This window comes from Colletotrichum chrysophilum, assembly GCF_026319265.1.
Source record: "Colletotrichum chrysophilum strain AFK26 chromosome Unknown scaffold_108, whole genome shotgun sequence".
NCBI lineage: Eukaryota > Fungi > Ascomycota > Sordariomycetes > Glomerellales > Glomerellaceae > Colletotrichum > Colletotrichum chrysophilum.
Genome location: NW_026517395.1, coordinates 26111 through 43083, shown reverse-complemented (window position 1 = coordinate 43083; position 16973 = coordinate 26111). Strand labels below are relative to the sequence as shown.

The 16973-nt window shown below is 54.8% G+C and overlaps 4 protein-coding genes across 4 annotated transcripts; 1 reads left to right on the top strand and 3 right to left on the bottom strand.

Annotated features, from left to right (window-relative positions):
* Positions 1-3585: 3585 nt before the first annotated feature.
* Positions 3586-6519, top strand: COL26b_010270 (uncharacterized protein; the record flags this gene model as incomplete). Its single annotated transcript, XM_053182977.1, has 1 exon — positions 3586-6519. The coding sequence occupies one exon, from the start codon at positions 3586-3588 to the stop codon at positions 6517-6519; it is 2934 nt and encodes a 977-aa protein (XP_053033048.1).
* Positions 6520-8590: 2071 nt separating this feature from the next.
* Positions 8591-9991, bottom strand: COL26b_010269 (uncharacterized protein; the record flags this gene model as incomplete). The annotated part of the gene is made up of 1 exon (XM_053182976.1): positions 8591-9991. The coding sequence occupies one exon, from the start codon at positions 9989-9991 to the stop codon at positions 8591-8593; it is 1401 nt and encodes a 466-aa protein (XP_053033047.1).
* A 1708-nt stretch (positions 9992-11699) lies between these two features.
* Positions 11700-12818, bottom strand: COL26b_010268 (uncharacterized protein; the record flags this gene model as incomplete). The annotated part of the gene is made up of 2 exons (XM_053182975.1): positions 11700-12533; positions 12597-12818. 2 exons carry the CDS (start codon positions 12816-12818, stop codon positions 11700-11702), a joined length of 1056 nt encoding a protein of 351 aa, XP_053033046.1.
* Positions 12819-13300: 482 nt separating this feature from the next.
* Positions 13301-15856, bottom strand: COL26b_010267 (uncharacterized protein; the record flags this gene model as incomplete). Its single annotated transcript, XM_053182974.1, has 6 exons — positions 13301-13366; positions 13431-13990; positions 14053-14902; positions 14964-15066; positions 15123-15616; positions 15848-15856. 6 exons carry the CDS (start codon positions 15854-15856, stop codon positions 13301-13303), a joined length of 2082 nt encoding a protein of 693 aa, XP_053033045.1.
* Positions 15857-16973: the final 1117 nt, after the last annotated feature.

Sequence of the window (16973 nt, the reverse complement as noted above, 5' to 3'; positions counted from 1 at the left end):
TCGTTTCTAAACCCTTTTTCTTGGTTCTTTTCTTTCCGATAAGGCACGGGGCGGCCCAGCTGTCTGGTTTGACACTGACAGGTCCAACCGCCATCGGGGCCTTCGAGGGAGGGGACATTGGAGGAGTGCAAGTCCGTCGCTCCTTTATGTCTACAGGACGGGGGGAAGGGGAGGATTTGTGCTTGGTGTGACACGACCTTGCATCGATCACGGGGATGGGATTTCGAGGATGGGGATCTGGTGTGACGATGGCAGGCACGTCGATAAATGGTAGCTAGTCGCACAAGAGACACCATCGAGCTCGCGGGGACCCATCTATGTCATCGCGATGGCCGCGTAGCATAGCTCCAGGGGTTCAGCCGCGCGGGGGCCTTCCCTCTCGTCTCTTCTCCTAGTGCCTCCAGGCGATGGCACCTCGTGGGCATGCCCGGATAGCTGGGTCTTTTTTTCTCTCTTCAGGCAAAGGGATGATAAGGCAGCTCGGGTGCTATCGATGCACGTCCGTTTGGTGCGCCTAAGGGGTGGTGCTCCTCCCGAGAGCTGCTGCTGGCAAGGCTTCTCTCATCACAAGCGTTTCAGAGAGACGGCGGACCAACCAAAAGGAAAGAACGAACAAAAAGGTGCAGGAAGCTCCCGCTGGACGCTTCTGCCATTCCGTTTGGCTCGCGGTTGAGATGAGGAATTGTGCAAGGGAGCGGAAGGGGTTGCACATCGTCTTTGCACATGACTGATAGGTGGACGGTACGTGGCATTACCTTCCGTACGTTGCAGAGGCACATCTCGATGACAAGAGACGGTGTAGATCGGACAGGAACCCAATCTAGGAGACAGCACAGCTAGCGGATGATGGGTATGTTGATCTTCGCTTCTTCAGGGGCCTTATTCGGCTCGTCACATGGCGAGAGAGGGCTAGCTGGCTGGCGCATGGGAAAAGGCGCGGGGCAGGCACACATAGACACACACACACGCACGCACACACATACTTACTTACACTCGCACTCACACGTACACACACCACAGCGCAATCCTCTTTGTCTCGTGATATGTGTGGCTGTCGTAAATCCCTGATGGTCGGGTTTACGCATGGCTGTTCATAGGATTTGGGTGGTAAAGTGAGAACTGGGCCAACTGGGTGGGTTGCTAAGGCTGGGTACGGCAAGGGGAGGGGTGAGGAGAAACGAGTACATTGGAAGGCGGCTGAGACGAGAAGGCTGCCGGAGAGGCTGTTGCGAGTCAGGTAGTTAGCGATCAGTCCGGCAACTCGAGGACGGGCAGATCGCGAGTGTGGGATGGGAAAACGGTGGAATGTTAGTTGTGGTACGGGTATCCGTACGGAACTGGGTAGTGCAGAATGCGACGGACGGGAAAGGCAGATGGGACGCCAGGTAGGTATGTGGGTGCTGGGGGGTAACTAACGGTCCTGTTTAGCCAAGGTAGGACAACCGATATCTACTACCTGTGATGGATGGGCTGGAAGAAGGACGAAGTAGGCCTGCAGGCCACCGGAAGTTGAGGGAAAGGGAACTTGCAGAATGGCGGCAGAAACCGATCATCGATGGAGATGGCAATGAGGGAATTGCATCGCACTTTGTCTGGTTCTTGTAAGGGGAAGAGGGCGGGCTGAGAGATGAAGGGAGAAGGGAAGGGAAGGGTAGGAAAGTACCTTACCTACGCCGCACAGCACCAAGCGCGGTGGGATGGATCATGGGTGGGACCAACGGTCTGTCGCCGGCCAGCCGGGGCTGGATGCTGCATGTTTCTTGCTGTGCGGTGCGGCCAAGGTCTGAAGTTTTGGAAGGCCTACTTGTATGACGAAATGGATTTTCTGGCGTGCCAAAGTGTACTACTGCCTTTCTTTATTAGCTAAGCCACAGTATCCGTAGTAGTTGTAGGGGAACCCCTACTCTCAGCGGTTTCGGCTAGTTATGTGTCGCCTCGGTGGCAATGGGAGAACCATGTCCAAGGTTTGGGAAATGCTGGCTCCGCTTGCTCTTTGAAAGACACCTAATAATAAGCCCCAGGCACAGGCTACCTTGCAGCGCAGCGTACCTAAGGTGAGGTAAGGTAAGGTAAGGTAAGGTAAGGTAAGGTAAGGTAGCGCGGGCAGTTCAGAGACTCAGGCCATGTCTTGCGGGACACACCTATTCGGGGGGCGTTGATTCCTCACGCATGTTGGCAGTTGCCGTGATGGTGCTGGATTTGGACAGGCGAAGTGGGGGTCTCGGACCGCCCATGGATGGCCCTCTCCGAAGCAGGGCAGCCAGCCAGCCAGCTACACCTTGCCGTAGGTGCCTTAAGGCAATGTAAACCAAGGGCGTTGATATCGCAAGCCGTCGACATTCCGCACCGGGTCAAAGTCTCCTTACTTGTGCTCCAAGATATGGCTTTCGTACATCGTGCTTCCCTGTTGCCATGCCGTGCTATACCATGCCATGCCATGCCATGCCATGTCTTGCAGCGCCGATGGATGTGACTCGACCGGGGGATTGCACCCCAAGGCGTCGCGGCCGAGGCATCCAATCCAGTGCTCATCACGCCTCAGTAGAATACAAGCAAGACTTGGGCTCCAACACAAAATCCAATGCCGCCCGCAGTCGACGGTGCCTGATCCAATGTCCGTTTATTACTTGCAGCAACGAACGAACCAGAGCCCGTGTTGGATATAAATAAAAGTCAAAAAAATCAATGCCCGGTGCCGAAGGGCTAGGCTAGGTAAGGTATCCATCCGTACCTAGACAGACATCAGACGTTCCTTGTCTTCTTACGGCCTTGCGCCCCAAGCTCCTCACTTGCTTCTCACTGGAAGCCCGTTAACCGGGAACCTCTCGTACTGCGTAATCCCAAGGCCTCTGTCTCTGTGGCTTTCCCGGCCTCCAATCCCCGGTGGGCGTGGACCACGCAGCGCTCGCTACCTTAGGTACTGTACCTCCCGTGGGTGGTAGGTATTACCATGGGCGGCCCATCGACTTTGGTGCCGCCCCCAAACCAAACCCCCCTCCTTTACGACCACAACCACCACCACAACTGCTGCTAACAACTCCATCTCTTCTCCCCGCAGCATCCCATCCCAGATTCTCCGCGACTTTCCACCACCGACGGCCTCCGAAACCTCGAGAGCCCGATCATTGACCGCGCCAACGAAACATTCACACCCGCCCCCACCACTTCCATTCGATTTTCCACTCCGACCGGCTAGAATTTGCTGCACCGCATTACTGCCGCCATCATCGGCCCCCGAAACCTCAACCACGACCCATGTGAACGACGTCTTTCGCCAGCAGACTGCGTTTTCTCTCCCTCCCCGACGACCTCGTTCATTCCGACCTCGCCCTCGTCATCCGTAATACCATTCTCCAGTCTCTCGCCTCGACGAAGCTGCCCTGCTGACGCCGTTACGCTTTCCCGACCGCATGCACAGGTGGCACCATTTGAGCCGGCGCCTCGGGAGAGAAAAGTACAAGGCGGAGGCTAAACTCACCCGCGAAGCCTTGACGACTCACGATCTTAAGCCCCACACCGAAGCCGCGAGATAATCAGCACTCTGCGATATCCATCTTGGGGGTGGCAAACACAGATGCACTCGCCATGGAGGCCTACTACGCACAGCTCACTCCCCAGGAGCTGCAGCGACAGATGTCGCAGCATTCACAGCAGCATCTGATGCAGCAGCAGGGCCAACCCGGAAGCCATGGATTTCAGCACATGAGCCAGGGCCACGGACATGGCCACGACATGAACATGATGGGCGGAGGCGATTCCCTGGACGATATCATCAATTCCAACCACCACGAACTTCAACGCCGTCGCAGTATACATCATTCACACCAACCCTTCATATCCCAGAATCAGTCCGGCCAAAACGGAGGCTCTGATCGACGCATGTCAATGATGGAGTTCGGCGCCAGTGACAATCAACTCGTCAACTATCCTTTCCAGAACCCGGCCATGAACGGCGAGTTCGTCAACATAGCCGGGCAGATGAGCAGCGGCGTGGACACAGCTTTGGACAGCGGCATGTCGGGCAACGCAGTAGGCATGGGCAACAACGTACCCGGCAACATCTCAATACCCGGCGCGATGGACGGATACCCAGGTACCGAATCACTGCAGATGTCTCCAACAAATGCCTTCACCACTTTCTCGCCTGACATGATGAATTCGATGATGCCGCCCAACTCCTTTGGTATGCAGGTTCCCTCAATGCCGACGACTACCAGCATGGGCATGTACGGCCAGACTTCGATGGCGAACAACTTTCCAAGCCCCCTCAACACTAACTCGAATGACATGTCAATGGATATGGCGGGGGGTGATACTCCGGTAAAGGCGCCTCAGAGCGCTCTCGACACGCCGCTAGAGATGGCTTCTACCGACGACGACCTTATGAACATGAACCAGCAATATCAAACGCAGCCGGACAACGACAACAACGGCAACACCAATGTTCGGCCAAATTCTCAGACCGTGAACTTCGGATCAACCGCAACTGGGCCGACGCAGACGCCGTCTTCTATATCTAGGGAAATGTCGAATTCGACCAACAATTCTTCACAGTCACCTAATCACAGGTCTTCATCCATGGCAACAAGCCAAATGGCTGCTGCGCCTCCCACCGCGTCTACTACGCCAGCCGCGGGACCCGAAACACCCCGCGCGGAAAGCAAGGAAAAGAACGTTTATTCCAAGAGTGGCTTCGATATGCTGCGAGCATTATGGTATGTTGCGACGAGAAAGAATCCCGAAATTCACCTTGGCGCCGTCGACATGTCTTGCGCCTTTGTTGTATGCGATGTCTCACTCAACGACTGCCCTATCATTTACGTATCCGACAACTTCCAGAACTTGACGGGTTATAGCCGTCATGAAATTGTCGGTCAGAATTGCCGCTTCCTCCAGTCTCCCAACGGCAAGGTCGAGGCTGGTTCTAAGAGAGAATTTGTTGACGATGCTTCCGTCTACAACCTGAAGAAGAAAATCGCAGAGGGTCGAGAGGTCCAGCAGAGCTTGATCAACTACCGCAAGGGTGGCAAGCCTTTCCTCAACCTCCTTACCATGATTCCGATCCCGTGGGATGATCCAAACGAGGTACGATTTTTCGTCGGCTTCCAGATCGATCTGGTCGAGTGCCCCGATGCTATTGCCCAAGGCCAAGAAAATGGCGGTGTGAAGGTCAATTACAAGCACAGCGACATTGGCCAATACATTTGGACGCCACCCACAGCGAACCACGTCGAGCCAGAGAACGGACAAACACTGGGAATCGACGACGTGTCGACTCTTCTCCAACAGTTCAACCCCAAGGGTGTAGTGTCCGACTGGCATAAGCAATCCTGGGACAAGATGTTACTGGAGAATACGGATGACGTGGTTCATGTTCTTTCCTTGAAGGGGCTTTTCATGTATTTGTCGCCCTCTTGCAAGAAGGTCCTGGAGTATGACGGGGCAGAGTTGGTCGGCAATGCGTTGTCGACTATATGTCATCCTTCTGACATAGTTCCTGTAACCCGCGAGCTGAAGGACGCAACCGCTGGCAATACCGTCAATATCGTCTTCCGAATCAGAAGAAAACAGAGCGGCTACACATGGTTTGAGAGCCACGGCTCGCTCTTCTTCGAACACGGCAAAGGCAGGAAGTGTATTATCCTGGTTGGAAGGAAACGACCGGTGTTCGCTCTCAGCCGGCGAGATTTAGAGGCTCATGGCGGCATTGGCGATAGTGAGCTGTGGACAAAGATTTCGGTATCCGGCATGTTCTTGTTTGTGTCCTCCAACATTCGATCTCTACTCGACAAGCACCCAAGCGATTTGGTGGGCACCAGCATGCAAGAGCTCATGCGTCGCGAGAGCCGTGCCGAGTTCGGTCGTGCTATCGAAAAGGCCAGAAGGGGTAAGATCGTTACCTGCAAACACGAGGTTCACAACAACAGGGGCCAGGTTCTCCAGGCACATACAACCCTGTACCCCGGAGATGCATCCTTGGGGCAGAAGCCGACATTTTTGTTGGCTCAAACCAAGCTTTTGAAAGCATCGTCAAGGGCTATCGCACCAGCAGCAACACCGCCAGGAAGCGTCAAGTCATCGTCCCAAGCACAAACTATGCAGACAACAGACTTGCAAAAGACTGGTCCAACATCTACGTCTGGTGGCAACACCGTTCCAGGCAACCAAGATGCTGCTCTAGCCGCAGACGATAATATCTTTGATGAGCTGAGGACCACAAAGTGCTCCAGCTGGCAGTTCGAGCTACGTCAAATGGAAAAGGTCAACAGAATCCTTGCAGAAGAGCTTGGCGGCCTGCTCTCCAACAAGAAGAAGAGGAAGCGGAGGAAGGGTGTAGGCAACGTCGTTCGCGACTGTGCCAACTGTCACACCCGCAATACCCCTGAGTGGCGACGCGGCCCGAGCGGCCAACGAGATTTGTGCAACAGCTGTGGTCTACGCTGGGCGAAGCAGGTGAGAAGTGCCGAGCCATCAGTGGCAGACTCACGACCGGAGGGCCACGATATTAATGAGGAATAGGTTGGACGCGTGTCTCCACGCAATTCCTCTAGAGGAGGCGCAAACACGAACGCGGACGCGCTGTGCAAGAAGTCGAACTCCCCGAATCATTCTTCCCAGCTACAGAACGAGGTAAAAGCCAGTAGCAGCACACCTGCTCGGCCTAGTGATGGATCCTCAGGCAACGCGACGCCTGCTACAAGTGTATCCAAGGGTCACAATACCATGCCTCCACCGAGCAAACCGCTGCTAGAAGGCGGCAGCAAAGGTGGCATGACTTCGATACGCGAGGAGGGAGTCACCGGTCCTGGATAACGCTCGAACACCTTCAACCTACAACCTTTTACAGCCAAACTTACAGCCAAACAACTGATGATTTTTGATCGCCTTCCCTCCCCTTCAAGATACCACAATTCTATCGTTTCACGATTCTTCCTAGGTGATGGCTCGGTATACCCAAGAGATGCCTCAAGCCGGCGCCGGTAGGAAAGGTTGAAATATTTGGCAGCCTTACGGATGTTATCATTGCAAGTTTAAGCCGTTGGATTCACAATATTAAACGTACACGGGGCGCTAGTTCATGTAGGCCGGGAAGCCGCGAGATGTGGGTTATGTCCAATTTGTTGTCACACTATTTTCTGCTGCGCATCTTCGATACCAATGTTGAGACGCCATTCTGGGTGTAAACTACATTTCCTTCTTCTTGCCCGCAGGTAAAGATTTTCTGTGAGATGTGCATGTGAAGGTGCTCGTTCGCCATCCGCCTCCTCCCCCCCCCCTTTCGCTTGCAGGCACCTCACGGCGGCGCGCGACTTGGGCTACCCGAGTGAGAAAGCGTGACTAAAAAAAAAGAAAATCGGCAATCCTTTTCTTTTCTCCCCCCCCCCCCCCCTCCCCGCCCCCCCTTTTTTTTTTGTTTTTTTGTGGAAGGGCTGGCAATTATGGGAGTGATGGTGGAGGTGGGCTTCGAAGCTGGCGATGTAGGGTCAAACATCTATATAGCCTGCTTTGGTGGCTATGAGTGTGCTGGCTGTAGCTGAATGATACCGTAGGGCGCTGGATATTTGTGATGACGGTGTGGAAAGCAAGAGGTCACTCATGAGATAGATGGGACAGTGAGTTTGTGTGACCGAGGCTGTGATGCCGCCAAGTCGGTTTGGTATTGTTGTATTTCTGTGAGCTGAGCGCCGAAACATGGAATGCTTCGGTTCAGCCTCTGGTAATCCGAGAATTTTTTGCCTAGCATTTTATGCTTCTCAGCTTATCCTATCCCTCGATGTAATTCCCTGGGACGCCGCAATCCGTGCTGTTACATCTCTCATGTCCAGATACCATGTATGTACACCCTTTGCCTAACTGCCGTCTAAGAACAAAACCACAAGGCAACCAAATCAGAGAGGGGGTATCTCTTTTCCCTAACCATATCAAACGTCCCGAGTCGTAATCAAGGCTTGTTGTCTTGAACATTTTTCCCATGAAAGGAAACAAACAACGCTGATGCGGCAAGTAAATAAAGAAGAAACCCGTGCCAAACCATGCTAAACATGAACCAGAAGCGAAAGAGAACCAGGAAGAGAGACGCAACAGACTCGCAAAATCTCTCAGAGAACACAGAAAACCCAAATGCTAGTAAAAGAAAAGACAACACAGACATAAACCCAGAAAGCTAAGATCGTCCATGGATGCGTATGCCGTAATAAGTAGCATAGCCAAGTAAGAACTCAAAACGAAATTGTGTTTGTTGTTGTTATAGCGGTTGTTGCTGTTTGCCTCTCGTCCAAGTAAGCAATCATCGGTAGTGTCAAAGTGCACGAGGGCCTTATTCCATGCCCCCATCCTTGTGATGCCAGCCGGTAGATTCTCGAGTCGAGGAAGAGAAGGCAAAAGTCAGCGTTCCAAAGTCGGGCCGCTTCGCCGCTTGCATTCCCAATTCATATCCATTCCTGCGAGACATACCAATGTCTAGCAGGCTACCGCCAAGTGCATATCCCAGATCCCATCGACGCACGAGGTCGACGGGCTACCTATTCAAAAGAGGGCGATTCCGGTGCACCTTTCGGCGAGCATACGGTTGCCATGGGTTGTAGTTTGATTACACCTTGGCACCAGAGATGGCTGAGTACTGTTGGAACGAGCCGAAGCAACCGCCCACAAAACCGTTTGTGGAAGCACAGGTGGTCTTGATGTCGCCAAAGGTGCTGGCACTCTGCAAAAGCGTTTGGTAATCGGACGTTGTGTGCGACTTGGTAGCTGTCACCGACTGATACTCAGACGTCACCGGGCCGGTGAACTTTGCCTTTTTGGGGGAAGGAGTCCTCCAGTCGTTGTCAAGGTGAGCGGCGTGAGAATAAGGGGAGGCGACCTTATCCTCAGCGATCGGCGTCATCCGCTTCAGAGTCATGGGTGTAGGGCGACAAGACGCCCGAGTGGCATGCTTCGCAGCAACCTCCGACAGTTGCTTCTCGAAAGAAGGCTTGCACAGGTCGTGCAAATAGCTGTCCAGATAGTGGACAGAGACACGGCCAGCCCACTCTTTATTGTTGAGAAGCTCCGGCTGGGTCCAGACCTCGGAGCACGCCGACTTGAAAGAGTACACTTCAACAGCCCAACCCAACGATAGGCAACGTACAACGTGAGCGGGGAAGCCGTCAGAGGTACCGGACTCGTTCGAGTTGCCGTCCCCAGTGACGAGGATGATGACACCTTTGTTGTTGATGTTGTCGACGGCGCAGTTGATCATCAAGTGCTGAAGGTTTTCATCAACCTGATGCTCCTGCATGGGTTCACGGCGTCTCGAATATATGTCGTCAGAATCAGACGTATTCGAGAACGGCTTCTTGCCATCTTTGGGGATTCGAGGAAGAATGGTCTTCTGGTAGCCAATCTCCTCGGCATCAAAGAAGTACTGAGCCTCAGCCTTGCCGGGAGCCTTGGAGCCAACGATGTGGGAGGCCATGACATGTCTGTCTCGCTGCAATATCTCATGCAGTTTGACGATGTCGAGGCAACCGGGGAGCGGCTCATTGTGACGCATTCCAAACTTCTTCTTGAGGTCCTGGTAGAAGCTGGTGCTGATGTTGGAGCCGTCGACAAAGATGTACACTCTGTCGTGAGACACTTTGCCGTCGAGCTTGGCACACATTTGTTGGAATTGTTGATCGTGCGACACAAACTGGTGCGCAAGGCGGTTCGAAAAAGACTCCTCGAAAGAGACGGGAAGCCTGTGTGCGGTGTGCCTTTCGAAGAGAAGATCTCCAGCAGACACAGAGGTGGCCTTGGGAGGAGGTGTGGCGGGCGGCGTGGTGACGTCTGACAGACCAGCACCCCCGTTCAGATCCAGCTCCATGTCGACCGGATCGAAATCCCCACGAGACGAGACTGAGTCCGAGTCGCTTGAAGTTGCAGACATTGGGGGGGATAGTAGGGGAGAAGTGGCGTTAGGAGCGTTCTGGCCGCCAGCCTTGCTCTTAAGCTTGGGAACCTTCCCACCCATGATGTCTCTGACAACGGAGTCTGGGATGTACAGGAGGCGTGAGCTTGGAGAGATGCTTTGACTGGGCGCAGGTTGCTGAGCACAAGAGTTATCGTTATCCGTAGGAGAGGCGGGGTTCTGATGGTGGTTTAAAAGAGAAAATATCTTTGAAAAATCGCCAAGACAGGGTTTCTCTGAAGTGGTAGTAGTAGTGAGGCACTGGGAACTCAAATTCGTGATATCAGAATTAGCAGGTGGCCGTCTCTGTCGTGGCTTTCTGCGAGAGCTTGTGGACGCCATCGTGCCTTATACGAAATTATCGAATGCAGGCTTTGATAAGCATGTACCGCTGTGGTATCGGGAAAGCAAAATTCGTCAATTTTCTTCGGAGAAAGACGGTTGAGTGGCGAGAGACCCGGGTGAGTTGTGCTAGACGATGAATTGTATGTAGATAGTCCCTGGCAGGAGAAGGTTGCTCGTATTGGTAGTCTGCGACGTATGCGAGAAAAAGTGAAGACAACTTGGATGGAATCTGAGAGATGCCAACCTTGCTTGGTCTTGCCTCGTTGCCTGAACTATAGAAAGAAGGCAAGGTGGGGGGTAAGTCAACGGAAAGCAAGGAAACGAAGACGCGACCACGCCAAAATAAGACGGATTTGGTGTTTCGGGACAGAAGTCGGGTTCCTCTAGAAAGGGATGATGTTTTCGGAGGTGACTGCGGGTGGTTTTTGTAGACGAGGGCGGGAGGCGAAAAAGAGAGGTGAAAGAAGAAGGTGAAGAAGGCAAGTCAAGAACGTCAGCAAATGGTGGTTTAGCCGCGCTTGAGGCTCACTTAGCGTCCCGTGAGTGTGCCGCAGGAAGTTGCCCCCCAGCGGTTCCCACATTCGGCCTGAGGGTGTTTGGGAGAAAAAGGTGGGAGAAAAAGGTCCAGCGCATCCACGTCTCGCTGTCAGAGTCACCCTGCACCGCACTCAGTGGCTGGAGCGTCTCGAGTGGGCGAATCAGATCTGCACTAGACCCTCTCTGGGCTGGCAACTGCGCTTTGTGCGTGGTCGGGCGGCGCCCCCGGCAGGGCCTCGCAGCGATTCTTAGTGCCTGGACGTCCCGTCGACAGCGAACTTAGGACCTGGACTTGTGGGGCGAGGTTCCTGACCCGACACCACGACCTCGATCCTGGAAGCAGGCACTGGACAGCTCTCATTCTCCCCTGGCCAGTTGGTCGCCACTAAATCTTATCTTTGTCTCTACCGAGCTACCCACCTAATGACAATGTTGCATGTCTAGAATGTTTCCGTCTGCCCTTCGACTTGAGCATCGAAACAGCAGACAGGAACAGGGGTACTGGGGACGAACTCGACCGTCATCAATAATCATCATCAAAGGTGTGTGTGTGTGTGTGGTATTTGTTTGGGCACTTGACAAGCTTTTCATGGCACAAAACCTTGACGCTGTCGTGACTGGAAGGAACGTTTCTCTGCGTCTTCAATTCTTAGCATTATGATGTACAATAACCATAGGGACCCCATCGGTTCCATGTCGACACACCGAGCCGTAATGGTTTCCGTAAAACTCCAAACCAAAAGGTATCACAACAAGCTGAATCACCCACCAAAAACTCCTCCCGTCTGTCTACCCAGAGAAAGCTAAAGCTCTACGCATCTTGGTCCACCGCCTCCTGCAGCGCGGACACGTAGCATCCATTAGAGCGACGTCTTGGTGACCTGTCCGTTCAGACACCACGTGGCTTGGAGGAACGCATGCTGGTGTGGGCCGAGTAGATGCCCTCGAGATAGCTGGCCTTCTTGGCCTCTTCGGCCCTATCGGCCTCCTCCTCACGCTCCCTTCTGGACTTGACCTTGACTGCATGCTGCTCCCTCACCATCTGGTCGTGTCCATCCAGGTCGCCATCCTCGCGCATGCGCATCGTTTCCTGGGCATGGCTCTTCCAATACAGAGCCCATGCGTCGCTCGCCCAGTCATGCAGCTCCTCCTGCGTCTTGCCCTTGGTGATCTCGTCAATGACCATCTTGGTCTTCAGCTCCTTCTGCTTGACAACGGAGAAGGCCTTTGCCTTGCTCGCACGCTCCGACAGCCATTCCGGGTTGCTCTTGGCAAGGTAGGCGAGGCTATGGCCCGTGTTTGCGTGGTCCGGCGCAAGGCCATGTTCGGGGCGCGCGGCGGGCGGTGTGGTGAAGAAAATGATTCTGCCGTTCTCGTCCCTGTTGTACTGGCTGCGCACCTCCTCGGGAATTTGGTCGTTGATGTGGTCGGGCAGGACAAAAACCTCGGGAGGGCGCGGGGGGTTGTAGGCGTTGTTTGGCGGCATGGCATTGGGTGCAGACGCCATGGGGGTGCGGGCTGCAGTTGGGTGAGGCTGCATCTGGTGGTGATTGAACGTCGTTGGGCCCAAAGAGTTTGCTGTCATCATTTGTGGATGCATCTGGTGGTGTCCGTGTCCGTGCTGTGCCACGGGGGGCGCTTGGGCCTGCGGGTAGTGCGGCGGCGGCGGCTGGTGGTGCTGCTGTGGTGGAAGGTGCTGTTGCTGCTGCTGCTGTTGCTGAAACTGGTGGGGATGGTGCTGTGGATGCTGTGGGTGCTGTTGCTGATGCTGGAAGGGGCTTGGCACGTATCCCTGCTGCTGGTACATGGGACGGATGGGCTGTTGCGGAGAGTGAGACGCCTGGTGAGGAGGAATCTGGGGCAGCGGCACTGGTGTCTGATGAGGCAACGCGACAGGCGAAGCCGACGCGTGTTGAGGCGTGTATTGCTGCCCGTACATGGCCGGCGACGGCGACGGCGCCGCGCCCATTCCGTGTCCGTACGGCGTTGGCGGGTTGTTCATCGACATGTCGCTGGGCGTTTGTCGCATTGCCTGGAGCACCGATGGGCGTCGAGCAGCCTCCTGACTCATGGGAGGCGGCGATGGTGTTGGTTCAGGTGGAGGGGACTCCTACATCCCAAGGAATGTTTGTTAGTACCCGGCTTGGTCTTGGTAAAAAAGCCACCACAGCAAGGCAGACATGCAACGTCTGCGGAGAGAGAGGGCGAGGGGGGGAAATGAAGAGAAAAAGAGGTGGAAAGGTGAGTGTGAAGGGCGAGTGAGGGTGAGCAAACGAGTGACGGGGGCAGGAAGCCGGGGCTTGGAGACGGGATGCAGGGTACTGCCGCTGCTGAACCATCGCCTTTGCGCCGCTCTTTTTATCGGCTTGCACTGGATAAGACGACGCAGAAGTTGTGTGTGTGTGTGTGTGTGTGAGAGAGAGAGAGAGAAGAGGTGTTGGGGCACGGGTTACAGCTCATGCAACAAGATTCACTTGGGCGGTACTAGGGTCAGGTAAGGCGGCGCGGCTGGGAGTGAGAATGGCCGAAGGCCAAGCAGTCCCAGCCAGACCAGGCCTGCAGAGTGTGGATGGACCGTGGACAGAAATAGCAAAGAAACAGCAAACACATCACGACTTACGTTCGATTCCCGGGGTCGACGGTGCACGGCGCCGATAATAGGCGGTGCGTTTGGAGCTCCCCATGTCGGCTTCGGCAGCTCGTCCGTCTCTTTCGCGTCGGCTTGCAGCAGGTGCTTGATCGGGCTGGGCACCTTCTTGAGCCGCCGTGGCTGGTCAAACAAATCCATCTCGTAATCCTTTTCCCGCACCTCGTCCGGCACGCAGCTGGCCCACGTCTTGATCTTGTTGAAGCGGCACGTCTGTTCGTTGTAGCGAGACTCACACACATACACCTCCTTGTCATGTGGCAGACCGCGAGGCCGCCCCTTGTTGAAGCGCGTCACAAACATGACGAAGCATCGGTCGAGAACCTCTTCGATCTGGTGGTCACGATACTGGCCCGTCTTGGCCACTTCGTTCTCGAAGAAGTGCTTCTCGTATCGGTGGACCGTCTGTTCGGGACGGTAGTACCAGCAAGCATTGATCCACCGCTGGCCGGCACGATCTTGCCAGGTGCGGAAAATCTGAGCGACAATGGGCTTGGCCATGTCGTTGACGTTGCGAATGTGTACCCAGTCACCTAGAACAATTGTTAATCAGGGCCACTTACCATGCTACCGGGGGTTACTGGACGCAACTTACCAACTTTCCACGATTGGCCGTTGTATTGAATCTCAGCCAACGGCAGTTTGCCGTCCTCGTCTCGGAACTCATCATCGGGTCTGGCCTTCTCCTGCGCTACCAGTCCGTGGGCCTGCTTCTGCAGCTCTACGGCAGCCTCGAAAATTTCACTTCCTTCCTCGTTGTAGTGTTTGGCGTTGTTGAACATGAGGTCAATGTCCTTGAGGACACTGTCAACGGTCGGGTACTTCTTCCTCTTGGCCTTGCGTTTTATGTTATCCAGCGCAATGGGGTCCTTGATAACCTGGTAGTAGTCTGGGTTCATGGTCTTGTCGGGCAGCTTCTCAAAGGGACCGATGAGCAGGTCACCGTCGTCTGACTTGACTTTGCGAAGGCCCTTGATGACGTTGTGTATACGAGCCTCGAGGGGCGTGAGAACCTTGGGAGGGCGGCCGCGTTTCTTATGCTCGTCCTCCTCTCTGGCCTCGCCAGTCTGGCGTCTGCCGAATGATGCTCTCCCCCGCTTCCTATTGCGACGCCCTCTCCCATCATCGTCAGAGTCGTCGTCGTCATCTTCGTCTTCCTCCTCTTCCTCCTCCTCCTCTTCTTCCTCTTCTTCGGACTCAGCCTCTGGGGAGGATTCTTCGGCAGGCGGTAGCTCTCCCAGATCCGGCAGCTCGGCTTCCGCTGGCTGTATGGTACCCTTGTTCACGAGCTTCTGCAGCTCTTGCTTAAGAAGATCCCTGATTACAGTAGCGCCCTTGAAGATGGCAGACGAAGGTCGGTTGTACACTTGAGCATTGTGACAGATCTGGGCAACGTCACGGACGAACTCGGAGAAGTCATTGTACTGCTTTTTACTTATTTTGTGCTGTTACAGGTTAGTTTCTCAACTTGAATGATTGTACAATTTGTTGTTGGGCAAGACTTACGCGAATGGTGCTGAAGGCTATGGGGTTCTCGATGATTTCGAAATAGTCAGGGAGCTGGCGTTTATTCGGGATACGCTGGAAGCTGGCGGCCCACCACTCCCCACTACGAACCATATGTCAGCAAGAAGCGCAATTGGCACGATTCGGTGCGACACATACTCATCGTCCTTATAGTTGCTGAGATATGTGTTGAGGGTTTGGATGATGTCCAAGAGATCGCCAGGCTCAGACTCTGCTGGAGAAGCACCACCGTCGTCAGGGTCTCCGTCAGCGTCGGCATCGGCATCGGCGTCTCCATCTGCGTCGGCATCAGCGTCTGCGTCTGCATCGACGTCGACGTCGACTTCTCCAGGTGCATCGGCATCAGCGTCCGCTTCACCGTCGGCATCAGCATCCACGTCGGCATCTGCATCGGCATCGGCGTCGGCGTCGGCGTCGACATCCATTTTGTCGGAAGCGTCCGGTTTCGCGGGAACAGCAGTGGAATCGACGGGCATGGGAGGGGTGTCGGCCGAGGTGGCGGCGGCGGCGGGTGCGTCGGTCATCTCAACATCGTTGGTAACCTTGGCCTCGATGGACTCGCGCACTTCGGGCGCGTCGCTGCGCGTCGAAGACATCATCTGCACCGCCGACTCGAAGCGCAGGCACGGGAACTGGAGGTCGTCTCTGAGAGCGTAATTGGCGGCGCAAAGGGTCAGTGGAGTAATTGAACCCTCTGCACGGGCGAGCCTGAGTGGGAGAGGGGGAGGAGAGGCTCTGTCGCAAAGGTCAGAATTTCCAGAAAAGACCGTCGAGAGGGAAGAATTGAAGGTTCGCGAAGCGGGAGCTGGGCTGGTGCTGTGGCCGGCCAGGTGCTATTAGTCGCTAGGCAGGTAGGTAGGTACCTTAGACATGGCCGGGATGGAAACGGCCCAGTGCAACAAAGCATCAGTCGGTCGTGGGTGTTAGCAGGGAAACCTCCCTGCCCAGGGTCGACTGTGTGCCGGCCCCACCTCGGCTAACGGAAACGGCTGAACGGTCTAGACCACTAGGTAGTGAAGGTACTGAGAGGAAGGTGCCATTCTATTCAGTGTTGCTGGTTGAAAAGTTGCAATATCAATATCGATATGCCTGTTGTCGTTCGAATTCTCCATTAGCTTTTGTCGACGCCACAACTGTTGCCTCCCTTGTTCTTGGCAGCCAATAGAGGCTGCACCAGAGGCCAATCCTCGAACCTACCCGCAGCCTGCCTAAGTAGGTATAATAAGGTGAGACTCCCGTCCTACAAAGGCTCTCGATCCAACGGCTTCGCTATCAACTATGAGACCCAAGTGACTTGGGCCCAGTGGAAAGCATCCGCAAGCGTCACGCAAGTTCCTGGTGAAATCGAAAAGTGGGCAGCCGGCGAGATGGACACAATGAAGTCATTGTCACTGGATCTCCGGACTGTGTCCAGTGAGATGGCCAAACACATTTGATTGGAGTACTTCTCCACACCACGGCGACACCCAGAGTGGGATGAGGACAACGCGACCCCGATCCCAATGTCTCTTGGTCTTCTTGTGGCTCGCATGTCATGTTACACATGTCTGACCCCGAACACAGAAGCATCCCAAAGCAGTCGCCGCCCTCGACGCTCAGACCTGGCCCTGTCTTCGCTCCATCGTCCTAGCTTCATCTTTGACCCCGACGACGTCTTCCAGAAGTACTTAATAAGCGGAGAAGCTTCTAGTTCGTCTCAGCGTCCCCAAGACACTCGCAACACTGCTCACTCAACAGAGCCTTCATCACCTGCGACTGCAGCTCACTCGTCCCGCAACGTGGGCCACCAAAATAAGACACTGCCTGTCCGATCAACCTGGCTTCAATACATCAACTCAAAGCAAGGTTGCTGAGACATTGACTCCCATCATTTCAATCCTGGGCTACGACCGGCCCCATCCATCCCCGCCGTCGTTGGAACCCCGGTATCTGCTCGAGATAAGATTAATCCCTCCGCGACCCCGCCGTTCCAGCCAAGACCGCTCGGCT